Consider the following 12,963-nt stretch of genomic DNA (forward strand, 5'->3'; position numbering starts at 1 on the left):
AATAGTGCTCGAGTGTTGGTACGACTGTTTATTATAACGCATTCGAGAGTACTGTAAATTGTAAGTGCGAAATACTGATATCTCACGGGGGGTTGCAAACATATTACCGCTTACGTAAACGTCTTAATTTTCACTTGGCGTTCGCCGCGACGTCAATTTTCCACCTCGATTAGTACAGTCGTGTAATGGAACGATAAAAAGCTCGCAAAGTAGTCAATCGTTAAGCCGCTGGTGCCGCAGTTGACCAACCGTTTAGTTGCTTCGCGACCGAGTGCAAACTTTTTAGTTGTCCAACTAACTATGCAGTTGAATGCATGCGTGCGCTTGCAGTCTCGCATACGCGTAGATGCATACTTTTCTCTTTACCGGAATGGTTAACCAGTTAGAAGTTGAAGCGGTTGCAAATGTAATTTCAATACAGAAAATGTTGTCAACTTTTAACCCCGTTGCAGTCGCAGATATTTTTACTACAGGAAGGTGATAATTTCCTATTATTCGTAATTAACTATTTTGCTATACCTTCTTTAAATCATTATAGTTTTTAGTATTTCGCGATTAGACTTGCATTTGAACAACGAAACAAATTTTGAACGGCAATTTTACGACGTCGATTAGCAAGATGACCGTCTCCGTTTATCTTCCACTCGGACTGTTGGACACGTTTCACGATCCTCCGCAAAACTGTACCGGAAGCAGGATTGAGGGTGGTATCGAACAAACGGTCCATCGGGAAATAGCCAAAGCTAATCTGGTTATTGGACGTTCGTGTAAGTCGTGTGAGTGTTCGTGCTTGAAAAGTTTTCGATTCTCTCCTCGTCTGGGGCCCTTCCTCATCTTGCCGAGCTAGACTCTACTGGGAAGGGGTTGCTTCTTCGCTCGTATTTCCTGCGAGACTGGCTGGGGTGGATTGTTAATTGAATGAGAATCGATTAGACTGGCGGGCTCTACGGTGATGCGAAGTTTCTTCAGGAGATTCGAGTTTCTTTCGATCAGCATTGTGCTGTTATCCCTTTTTTTTCGTTTTCTATGCGGTAAAAAACGTGGAATAGGTGTGTAATTGTTCATAAATGACTGATATTTACTTATTTATATTTTACAAAACTACCCTGTACTATCGGTATTAACAAACCCAAAGTACCTGATTGAAAATCAAAACAGTAACAAACTTGTTAATTCTCTCTTTCCAATATGAAATAATTAAAATCAATCCTAGAATAAAGATTTTATAAAGCTGCTTAGAATAAAGAAACAATCTGAAAATCTTTCCTCCCACAAACACCCTCCGTGTCCCGTTCGTCGGACTCAATTACTCAGAAGCTCGTCGCGACGATCCGGTCGTCCCGACGAGGAGCATCGATCGTCGTAATTCCCCTTCGTGTCCTCGCGTTTCCGCTCCTTTTCCCATCGTCTAAAATACCCGGTCTCATTGTTACCCTGTAAAAAAAGGAAGAGAGAAAAAAATGCACGAGAACACGGCACGCACTCTCACACTCGAAGACACGCATTTTCGCGTGCGCGAAACGAAGATGGAGCAAGAAAGGGGTCGGTAGGAGGAGGGTGAAGGAAAGTCGACAAAAAAAAAAAAAAAGAAAAAGAGGAGAAGGTGGTGGATTGCAACGTGTGTATAGGTGCACGTTTTACGTACAAACAGGGATGGAGAAACACACGGTTACTCGTAGATAGAGAGGACGGAGAACGGAGGAGGAAGGGTATGGAGGAGACTTGAGAAGGTAGAAGCAAAGCTTTCATCGTAATGAAGTATTTCTGCCGGTTCCCGGTAGAGCCTCTCTTTCTCTCGTTTCGTCCTACGGAGTTCTTTCGCCAAAGAAACGACTTGTCGGTTTGCTCGCTCATCGACGTTGAAGCGAGCCGAGCAGAAGGGAGTTCATCCTCCCCCGCGGACGAAGGACAACCCTATTTAACCCTTCGAGGCTGTGGAACAAGCCGAGCTCCGGACTCGGGAACGTTTTCTCTTCTTCCCTTCGACGATTTTACCCGTCTCGCTTAGGAGACCTGATTATCTCAAATTGGTTCGCTGTTTTCTCGCTTATCCGTTTAAACGCGAACGCTTATTTTCTTACCTTAACTCTTCTTCTTTCTCTTTCCATGTTCTTTGATGGATGTTTACAACGAATGAAGGTGAAAATTTTACGAGGTTCAGATTGGCTGGATATCTTTCAATCTTGTTAAATTCATGTAATTGTAAAGTACCAAGCAAACAGTGTCCAATCCGAGCGTAAATTTCTATCAACAGAGCGACCCTTATCTATTAAATTTCCTCATTGAACCTTGTAATAACCAGCAATAAAATCCATTGTCTTTTCTCATCGAGTCCTTTCAAAATCTTTATACGAGATGTATTGAAATCACTCTTCTATTTAGATTCTATTTTCGATCAGTCAGACAAACAGCGGGCCATACCATTTGTTTCCATTCTGTTTGCAATTCAATTGTAGTCGAAAAATTTCGACGAATGTTTGGGGTTGGAACAAAAAGGGTCGAAAGGTTGTCAGGGCTTGGTAATCCGAAGGAAAGTGGACCTAATCGTGTCCAGGACACGAGGAGGATAGCTGGCGAAGGAAGACTCGCGAAGAAGAAAACAATCCGCGAAGGACCCCGACACTGCGAATCCTATAGAATCGCGAGAACAATGCCGCCCTTGCGACAAAGGAGGAAGCACAAAACGCCCTTGCACACAGGTACACGCGCCGTTACACCGCCCCCTCTCTGCTACCGCTCCCTGAATCTCGCTCACCGTCTCCGCGTGATTAAAAATGATCGTCCCCAAGCAAGCTTAAAGCTCTCGAGGATGAAAGCTCTCCTCCTATTGCACCGCGGATACACGCCTATCGCGAGCAACTTGCCCGCGGATCGTAAGCGTGGACAGAGCGGGAGAAAGCTTTCATTTTGCGCTACTGAGAAAGCGTCCTCGAATTCTTTTTTTTTATCTTCGTTTTCTTTACTCAGAGAACTTGCGACGCGTAACGATCGAGGGTGGTTCTTTAAAGGATCGAGAAATTGAATAGAATTAATGTTCGATATTTTTAATATTTCATCGTCATCCTTGCTTTGATTCTTTGCGACACGAAGAAATATTACAATAACGCGGCCGATTAATCTGCAATTCGTGCACGGCTCGTTAATGCGTCCAGCAGTCTTCCGCGTGGAATAATAGATCGTTAAGGTCGATAAACATGCCATTGTTTCCCGCCAACAGCGCGGACCACGTGGACCTATCCATCGAGATAACGTTGCTCGAGGAGGCGCTAATTTATACGCTACTAGTATACGTTTCTGACACGCGGATGACTTTGGAAATTACTTTGTGCTCGACGAACGGATTGTTGTTACTATAAGAAGAAAGAGGTAGATCGGAAGGACAGAAATAGTGTTTTTTTATTTGATCATTCGATTTCTATCATTCTAGGCCATTGTTAACACGTTGAATGGTTTAGACCCTTAGGGGCTAACGGTGGCCGGTACCATAAATTGATACGATCAAATAATTCAGAGAAATTCTTGTTTTCAATTTGCAAATTTGATTTTTAAAGAATTTTAGTATCTATGTTTAAAAATTTTCTAGTTTCTATGTTTAGTAGTCAAGAAAAGTGTGTCTATCGATCGACGATGTAGGAACTGCTCCGGCAACACACTTTGCTGACCGTTTATTTCTTAATTCCCTGCAGGGAGTGTTGGTTGAGGTGTTCTTTTGAAAATCGTCCCATTATCTTTCCCGTGAGATGATTTATAACATTTAAGCGAGAACTAAAGAGACACCCGTTCTCTCGAATATTATACGTTGAATGAAATTTTCTCTCTTAAAAGCGTTAGCTCAGAAAAGTGTTCTCGGTGTTAAGCGATCCTTTTTGTTGCAAGTGTTTCTGTGGAGGATATTTTCTAAAAGGGGATTCTCCTTCTTGGAAATGCTGCTAAGAAAATTAGTCTTCCAAGCAGAGATTCTTCTTCTGGAAAACTACGCTTGCAACAGACTTCTTTCTCCGTTCAGAGTGTTTTCAGACTGAACTGTCTGTCGTCAAAATTCACATCTATTCAGCAGCTTAACGAACAACTTAGCAGGGACTTGTACGTATTATGTTTTCACGAAACTAGGGTTATTCAAAATTTTAACTCGTGGAGAAGGAAACGAAGTGAATATTCACTTAATTTTCAGTATCACTTAATTGCGTTCTGCATTTGCAAATATATTTTAATTATAATATAACAGTAACACAATTAATTATCGAGGAAAGAACCCGTGCGGAAAGAAGAGGGTGCGCGATAGAGTGGCACGCGGCAGGTACCATTCTTTCCGCGAAAAATTTGAAAGACAATCGGAAGAATTCGTTAGGGGGTAGAGGAATAAAACAAAATAACAAGAGAAATAAAGGACAAGAAAGCTCGATAAGAACAGCAGTGGGTGCAGGCGGTAGTAGCCTAGTTTTGCCAGCGACAATGAAGACGAGCAAAGAAAAAATGAAAGAAAGAAAGAAGAAGAGAAGAAAGCAGCGGCTTGGTAGTTGGCTCGACTAATACCAGCCGCCTTCAGAAATAGTAATGTCGAGTCAATAGCTCGTTGTCGGTGTGGTAAAAGCCGTGCTAGCAATGGTTCTCCGTCGCCATGGCTGTCCTCTCTCCGTCCGTCCTCTTCTCTTCTCTGGCTTCCGCGTCCCTCTTCTTCGACGCCGTCTATTAATTAACAGGCTTTGTACTTTTAAACGATGTTAAATAAACGGCATTGTTCGCCAACGAAAGGACTGAAAAGCAGGCGCCATTGTGCTTGAACTTCGGTTCTCCTCGTCGTCGTCGTCGTCGTCGTCGTCATCGTCGTCGTCGTGGTCCTCTCCAAAAGCACGGAAAGAGATGGAAGGAGTACTGGTCGAGAATACCTACCTACTAATACCGTCGGTGCCGGGAAGCCTTTGTTCTAAACAAACACACCACCCCCGTCGAGCAAAACCCGTCTCTAACCCCTTGTTCGACGCTGCCACCTGCCTTTTAGATCGGCTGAAACGTGTATCGATTGGGATAGGCTATAATGTAAATACAGTCGAAGGAAAAGCATCATTTCGGTCGATCATGCGATCTATTGGATATTCTTCAAAATCGATCAAACTTGAATGATAAATTGTAGGGGGTGCGAGGACCTAAGAGTAGTAGGTTTGCTCGGCTTCCCAGAAATCACATTTCACTCGTTTGACAGCCATTGCTGAATCAACCCCTTTTTGACCCTATGCTTTCCAATAATTACTTAAGCTTTACATAATAAGCCATCAAATTATCTTACGAGGCAAAGTTTCTGCAGTCTATGAAAATTCGTGTGTCGGTACCACTGGTAGGAATGTGAATGTTGGAAGGGTTAAAATCATTGTACACCTAATCCACAGTCAGTATATCATTGAAAGGTACAAATAAACAAAGAGAGCTTTGCATCGAACTATTATCCTGAAACGCTACATATTCATTCTTTCCCCGGCAAGTCACTCTGAATGGCTGGAACAAGGATTAAGAATGGCTCGACACCAGTCGCTCGGCTCGAATGCGTTATCAGCGTTCCACATTGTCCCGGAAGACAAAAATCTCGGATTCCCTCTTCCGCTTCTCTCTTTCTCGCAACGTTCCTCGAGGTACATTGTGAACCACCACGTGTCCGTATTGTTTAGCCGGCTCATCCTCTCTTTTTCTCCCCGTTCTCTTTCCTCGTGTGCTCGCAACTATAGCGAGCAACTCTTTCCATTGTCGTTGCCTGCTGTCAGCAACAATAACGAGCAGAGTAAAAGATCCATCGGGCTACGCGGATCCCCATCCTCTCTGCCTCGTATCTGCTCCGGTGCGCCTCGAATTTCCGCTAGTGTATCTACTCTCTGTATCGAGAACTTTCATCCCCCTTGAGCGATTCACTTAGAACCAGCTCGTTCTTGATATTACTCTCGCTCAGCCTCTCCTTGGCCCCGTTTTTCATATCTTCTCATTCATCTGTTCTCTTGTCTTCAAATTTTATTTCCTTTTCTCATTTCCTTTCGCAAACGAGTAATTTTTCAAAAAATTCCCAAACTTAACTCTTTGATTCTTTATCGTCGCCTTCGAAAATAAATCAAAGACGTCCTTTCTTTTTTTAATCCATCGTTCACCGTCGAGGATCGACGTGGAAAGACAGCCAGCGGCCATTATTCGCACAGGCAACCCGCGCGACCTTTGTTGCACCCATGGCTGCAGAAAACGGACTCGGCGCGACGCGGACGTGGTGCGTCGTTTTCTCGTTTGAGCCAGCCTCACTTTCCGGGCTTCGCGCTTTGTCTACACAGGCGCAACCAGCCTCCACAACAAGTGGTAATTAATTCTAGCGCGGAACAATCGGTACGGTACCGTTCAGAAGGAACGAAGGGCGGAAGAGGAACGGTGGAAGGGTTTCGTTTTGGAAATATCGGTTTTATTTGCGAAACGATTAGGACTTCAATTTTGGTAACTGGCATTTTTCAATGCGACGATTGGATGGTGAACGCGTATCCTGTTAGAATTTAACGAAGACGAAGGATAGTGGGTGGAAAAGTGATTTAATCTTTCGCGTTCGTATTTCTTTGTGACATAATCCACTTTGCAGCATATTTACGATTGCTCTGTCGAACGTGGACATGACAAATGCACTGCAATGATAGAGATTTGCAGGTTCACGGATGTTAACTATGTAGCGGGGGTATCTCTATGCTCGAGTGAATTTACTTTTCCAAAGCAACATCGCGGTATCGACAGTTTCTAGATATTGTTAGCGTTCTCCATGCGTCGTTAGGGCGTTCAATGAAATTTTCTGTTATTATTTATTCTGTCCTCGCTAGGAGGTTTGCGAATTGCTTTTCCTTTCTACTATGTAGATTAATGGAAGGTTATAAATTGAATTGAAATATCGTGTACCGATCGAACGGGGTCTGTAGAGATCACGTTCCTAAAGAATTTATAAGTAAAAGTCATAAATTACGTTTGGAAAAATAAACCTTTTACTCTGATGTGTTTTACTGTTCGAGATTTTCTATAATCCTACTATTAATTCGACGATATTTTTCAACTTTTACCACGCGAATGTAGAGTTTGGTGAAATTTCGCGGTGAAAAATGAAAATGCAATTTTCCGCTTGGACAATCGCGAACGGGGTGGATTTAAAATGAGGCGCGATTACGGGCTCGTCGATAATTCAAGCATAACGGCTGGTTCTGCCGGTGGTGGCACACAACAGGGCCGTTTTCATCGGGTAAACACAGAGCGTCCGAATGCCTTTTATACTCATTGATCGAACGCGTTATCCAAGTGCCTATCGCTCGTTTACAAACTGCTTTATACCAACTGCAAACACGCGGTCGACAGAACCGGCACGATCGTTTCTTCCTTTCTTGTATCTATACATGTCAGAACTTTTAATGTATGTGATCTTTTTTCTCTTTTTATCAACATCTGCTCGAATTTGTTTGCCGGCAAAATTATTCGCTCAATTGAACTTCTTTTGGCATATTTGATTAGCAAATTTATCGATTAAACCGTGGAAAGATTTTGGCAAATTACACTTGATAACTTCCTAACATGAATTGTTTATTTTCGAATTGAATTAACGAAAAGATACGTTGTTGCAGGTGCTGAATGGAAACTCCTGACGGAGGACGAGAAACGACCGTTCATCGATCAGGCGAAAAGGTTAAGGGCGCAGCACATGAAGGAGCACCCCGATTACAAGTACAGACCTAGAAGAAAGCCGAAAACCTTGCGGAAGGAGGGCTACCCCTATAGCATTCCATACCCCAGTGTGCCCATGGATGCGCTTCGAGCTGGTGAGTAGAAATATTTTTTCTCAACTTTGTTACATACTGGTCACATTAGCAAATCACGGTAATCAATATCGATTAAATGCGAAATTGAGACAAGAAAGAAATGAAAGAAAGAAAAGGTTTGAATGCTTTTTTCCAATTACGAACCCTCCCAGTCTCTGGGATCACTTTCAAGAAAACAACACGATTATGAGACAAAGTTGAATCGATTCGAAGGTGCGTTGCTCCAGTCGCGGGCAAGAATACAATAGGAAAAGAACAGTTCGTCTGGTAGGGCTTTGATATTCTTATCTTTTCGGCTCGCGTTTTCAGCCGCATTGTTGTTCGGCGATGCCCTCGGGATCCATGGTCGGAAGTCTTCTAATGGCGATTTCTTCGAGGTTCACCGAGCCCTCGTTTCCTCTGTCATTTTCTTCGCCGTCTCCGTTAATGGCTCGCGCGTTTTCGCGTCAAAGACAGACCAGCTGGCCGGCCATCAAACGTGTTATTATCGTGGCTCCTCGATACACTTGCGCAAACAGTCGCTTCAGAAACACCTTGTTACCATTATTATTCCTCGACGTTGCATTTAATCAATTTCTTCTTTGATAATTTATGATCCTGTTGTCGCGGACCGAAGTGAATAACCTGAGATAAAATTTGTTTAGCTGATTCATTGGTAAATACAGAGACAGAGAGTGTACAGTGTCGAGCATGATAGGCCTACTGTGCTAATGAATTGTGTTAATTCATTTTTGCTTTATTCTGCTCTAGAATTCCAAGCAAGATATATAGAAAAAATCACGAATTAATTGCCAATTCTAATTTCGCATTATTCAACCCCCGCCCACTTCACCCTTTCGCTAACTCTCTCTCGGCACCGTTGATCGCGATCGTCGCGTTTAATTACGAATTCGTCATCTGTCGATCTCGATCCACGCCTTATCGTCGTAAAAGTTTCCCCGCGAGATCGTCGACGAACAGATGTTCGATGAATCGAGACTCGCGTACATACGTGCCCGTCGCTCCCCTCGGTTTACATAGATCTGTTTGACGTTCCGGCCTCCCTATTGTGTCCATTGTTTCCCGTCTCCTACCGGATTACGTAATTTTGAATTTCTCTTGGCGGGGTCAAAGAAAACCGAGCGGAATGGGAGAATCGCGCGAAATCATCATCGTGAACGAAAGGGGTGCGACAGACCTGCGTGATTTCCATAAACAAAACTCATGATTTCGTGTCAAATCGCTGTTGCTATAATCAACGCGTCTTAAATTAGAAACATTTCCATATTAAACAATTAGTAATTACCCTGTAACTCGTTACACAATCGCTCCGTTAAATCGCATCGAGTCTCATCAAGATGGACCACACATAGATAAATTAATATCGCTTTTACAATCGAAATCGAGCACGATAGCGAAGGCAACACAATGAATGTAAATTTTTCAAATCTCTCGTTTGATCGTCCACCTTCTCCCTGGCGACGGATTTATAATCCTCCCGAGGGGGTCACACGCTTCCGCTCAAGAGCAATCGTACGCGTAACAGCACCACGACTATAAGACAATTCGATAAATAATGAGCCAGCGACATGTTTATGCTCTCGCGTGCATAAGCTCAATGAATCGCGGTCACGAAGCACGGACCTTCCGCGCCAAAGGGAATTATGCGACGATTCATTACTGGCCCTTCCAGCCTCGATCCTTGCGAGATAAAAAAAAAAAAAAGGAGTCGCGTTAACTTTCGACCTGTGTGTTTTCAAAAACAAACGCGGTGGTCGTTGCGTGATCGTTTAATATTTCATGTAGAGTTTCAATTTCGTGCACCCTTTAGATGAAGACACGTTTATAAATATATTTCAACAGAAAATAAGGAAAAGAAATTTGACATTTTGTACAAGAGTATTCTTAAGTTGGTCAACGTTTTTGTTCCTACGATAACTGATTACATCTTCCTCGGCATTGTTTGAAATACAGAAGAAAACATTGCAAATTTCCGGCCAGCACGGTTAACCCTTAATTCACGTCCTTAAGTTCGCTATCTGAACGAGCGGAAACTTTGGTCAGAAATTCCAGCCTAAGCTGATAATTTATCCCAGCCACCCACGCACTTGTCTTATTCGCGTGCCACTGTGCAGAAACGTGTTCGCCAGCGATCTAATTGTGAGTTAAAACCAGAGAGAATAATAGCACTGTGTAAAAGTCGTTAGAAAAAATAATCGATGCTCTAATTAAGATAATCCTCCTTCCAGTGATTATAATTAAAACTTTACTTCAGAATTTCTGTTCTAACTAACTAAATAAATTGCATCCTTTCCGTTATAGATAAAAATAATTACACGAAAGTTAATCTTTGAAAAATATCTTGAAAACCTTGGCGTTAAGAAACACCTGTTCCTCCGAAGAACTTGAAATTTCTTTTGCCATTCCCTTTTTTTTTTGCCCGTATAATTAATGGGACAAAATACAGAGGAAAAGGTTGAAGAAGTATTCGCAGAAGAAGGAGACGGTCGAAAGATGGTACTAAAGAAAGAAGTAAAAGGATAAGTAGAGGGAACGTGGAATACGAGCGATAAATCGGGGATTACCGATCACCTTTCGAGGTGTCGCGTGGGCGACGGAATAAATTCTGTCCTTAATCGGTCCGTTGCCATTGCCGGAATTAATAATTTTGTTCGTTTATGCTGCAAGATCGTGGCGAAGGAGGGATTGTGAATGAACGAGGACATCTTGATGGAAAAATGTCTGTGAACGTAAAACAAGTTACGACCTGCCTCGGGCCATTGATTCGAAAAGAGCTTCTATGGAATTAGAATAAAATGATCTTTCAGGATTTATCTCTAAACGATCGTGTTGCGTGTAGAAGTTGATGGCGGCTCTTGGATTTTCCATTTAGTACCAGATTTATTTATCGTATTTCGCACAAACGGCGAACCCCCTTTAAGGCAGCTAATGATTCTCTTCGAATAACGTTTCACGATTGTGGAAGATTCTATAAAATCACGGTAAAATTATCTTTCAGAACTTACTTCTAAAAGCAATGTAGTCAACGATGAATCTCCAATTAACCGAAACATTGTGCTTACAATTTTTACCTGAGTAAACTACAAAACGTTAGCGAATGTTTTTGTTCACAATCTAACTCGTTTCAACATCTCATCCTCCACCGTCTATGAATTCCACTCGGCGGATTACAAAATCTCGATTAATAATCGAACGCGTGTGAATTCTTCGTTGCCGGTCATAAATCTCGCCGCCAATCATCCCCGTTCTTCTTACTACGATCCGAGCGACGTTTCTTCGTCATCGGGGTGATTCAACGACGTTCCGACAATGATGCTTCGTTGCCGGGGTTATTCTTTCGCCGCGTTTCCGTCGTTCGACAACGATCGATGATCGATAAGCCGGCGCTGTTACGCGATGCCTCTCGATATTAATCTCAACGAAAACGTACGGTTAATCATTGGCATTGTCGATCGTTCGAGAGGTTCGGGATCGAAGGCTGTGGGGAAGGATCGGTTCGCTCGATCACCCTATTGTCGTCTAAGAAAATTGCAAATTCTTCATAACGCATGGTATAAAAGAATTCAATATCGTTTAACAATATAAACGATTGTAAATTGAATATTTGACAATAGACAATTAACCGAACCATTGTTTGCTCCAACGAAGGATCAGACATTTGGTGATAGAAATATCAATGAAACGTTTATATAGTCATTTTCTTTGAAGTTTAAGCTTCAAATTGATGTATCATAAGCGGTATTTTCTAATACTTTTATGTCATGAAACTGTATTAGATTTTATATCTTTCGAAATCGGTCGCTACTCGTTATAACTGAACATCAGTCATTTTGTGTTAAGACTAATAACGAAAGATTTATATGGTCATTTTCCTTAAGCCTTAAGCTTCAAATTGATGTATAATAATTTCTATTTTGCGATACTTTTATCTCATGAAATTGTGTCAGAGTTGCTAAGTATGTTTCGAAATCATCGATTGATATGTAAGATACGACGAATTAAGAAAACTCGTTAACTGGCATGGAAAATCTGATTAACGTATTTTGAACGATCTGTTACAGGAATGGCTGGCGGAATGGGACAAGCGGGAATGGGCTCGTATTATGGTCCCGCGGCTGCTTATGGTTCGCTTTCCGCGGCCAGTATGGCTGCAGCAGCGGCTGCGGCTGCACAGCAATCCGCAGCGGCGATGTCCGCAGGCCTTGCTGCACCTGCTCAGGTGAGTCCATGTTTCATGTAAACACCTTCAAACTTATCAGCCGGAAGTGTCATATAATTAAAAATGAATTATATATCCAGCCAAAAATGCGCTTCCATTTCTTAAGCGCATCCTTGCACCTGTGACAAAATGGTTCGACTAAACTTTAATTGAAAAATTCTAGTATAAATTATTTACTATATAGCATTCTTAGAGTTGTTTTATGAATAGTCGTTAGCGATTCGTTAAGGTGAAATCGACACGCTATAATTTCCGTGCCACTTCCGTGAGAAACGATAGATAGAATTCTCTTCTCTTTACAACGACACGGAACGATACACTGACGGGATAACTGTTTTGAGAGATTGCAACAAAGCGGATACGGTTGCGTGGAATTTTAACTAAGCATTGTTAAGCGGAAGGCACGCGTCAGCTCGCGTTTCGACCGAATTCAACGCACGTTGTGTTGGTATTCTTTCGCGAATCCAGCCGGGTCTGTTTAGAAACGTAAGTAAATAAATGACGAAAGGGTTAGGTAGCTTTCTAAATTCGATGGATATCTCGTAATCATCCCTGGCGGAGGAACGAAATGAAAGTTTCTCGATCGTATCCGTGCACCCCAATAAAACGGTCACGAGTAGAATGGTCCACGGGGTCCTGGCTGAAAAGGAGGAAACGTCGCAGAAATAGGGAGACAGATCGCTGATGAGAGAAACGACGGGAACGAGATGAAAGAAAGAAAGAAGAGTAGGAGGAGGAGGATGAGGTTGGGAATGGAGGTGGAGGACGAGCGTAGGTACGTTTCATTCGTTGTCGCAACAAAGGGGCCCCCGGGTAGCTTCGCAAACAGAAACCGGAGACCGTGGTCTGTGTATGAATTTCCGCAGCTGGCTACGGGAGACAAACAGATAGCTAGTTATTTCTGCATTCAACGGCTGAATGGCCGACGCGTCT

General features: G+C 42.6%; 1 protein-coding gene across 4 annotated transcripts in view; it reads left to right on the forward strand.

The window, feature by feature from the left end:
• LOC117602310 (uncharacterized) overlaps positions 1-12,963 on the forward strand; it is a 91,058-nt gene that overhangs the window by 73,242 nt on the left and 4,853 nt on the right. For all 4 annotated transcript variants that reach the window (XM_034320160.2, XM_076691768.1, XM_076691767.1 and 1 more), the window contains exons 3-4: positions 7,617-7,811; positions 11,873-12,030. In XM_034320160.2, coding sequence (XP_034176051.1) covers positions 7,617-7,811; positions 11,873-12,030 — 353 coding nt within the window. The remainder of the gene's footprint in view (positions 1-7,616; positions 7,812-11,872; positions 12,031-12,963) is intronic.

Source organism: Osmia lignaria, chromosome 13 (genome assembly GCF_051020975.1).
Source record: "Osmia lignaria lignaria isolate PbOS001 chromosome 13, iyOsmLign1, whole genome shotgun sequence".
In the NCBI taxonomy this organism is placed as follows: domain Eukaryota; kingdom Metazoa; phylum Arthropoda; class Insecta; order Hymenoptera; family Megachilidae; genus Osmia; species Osmia lignaria.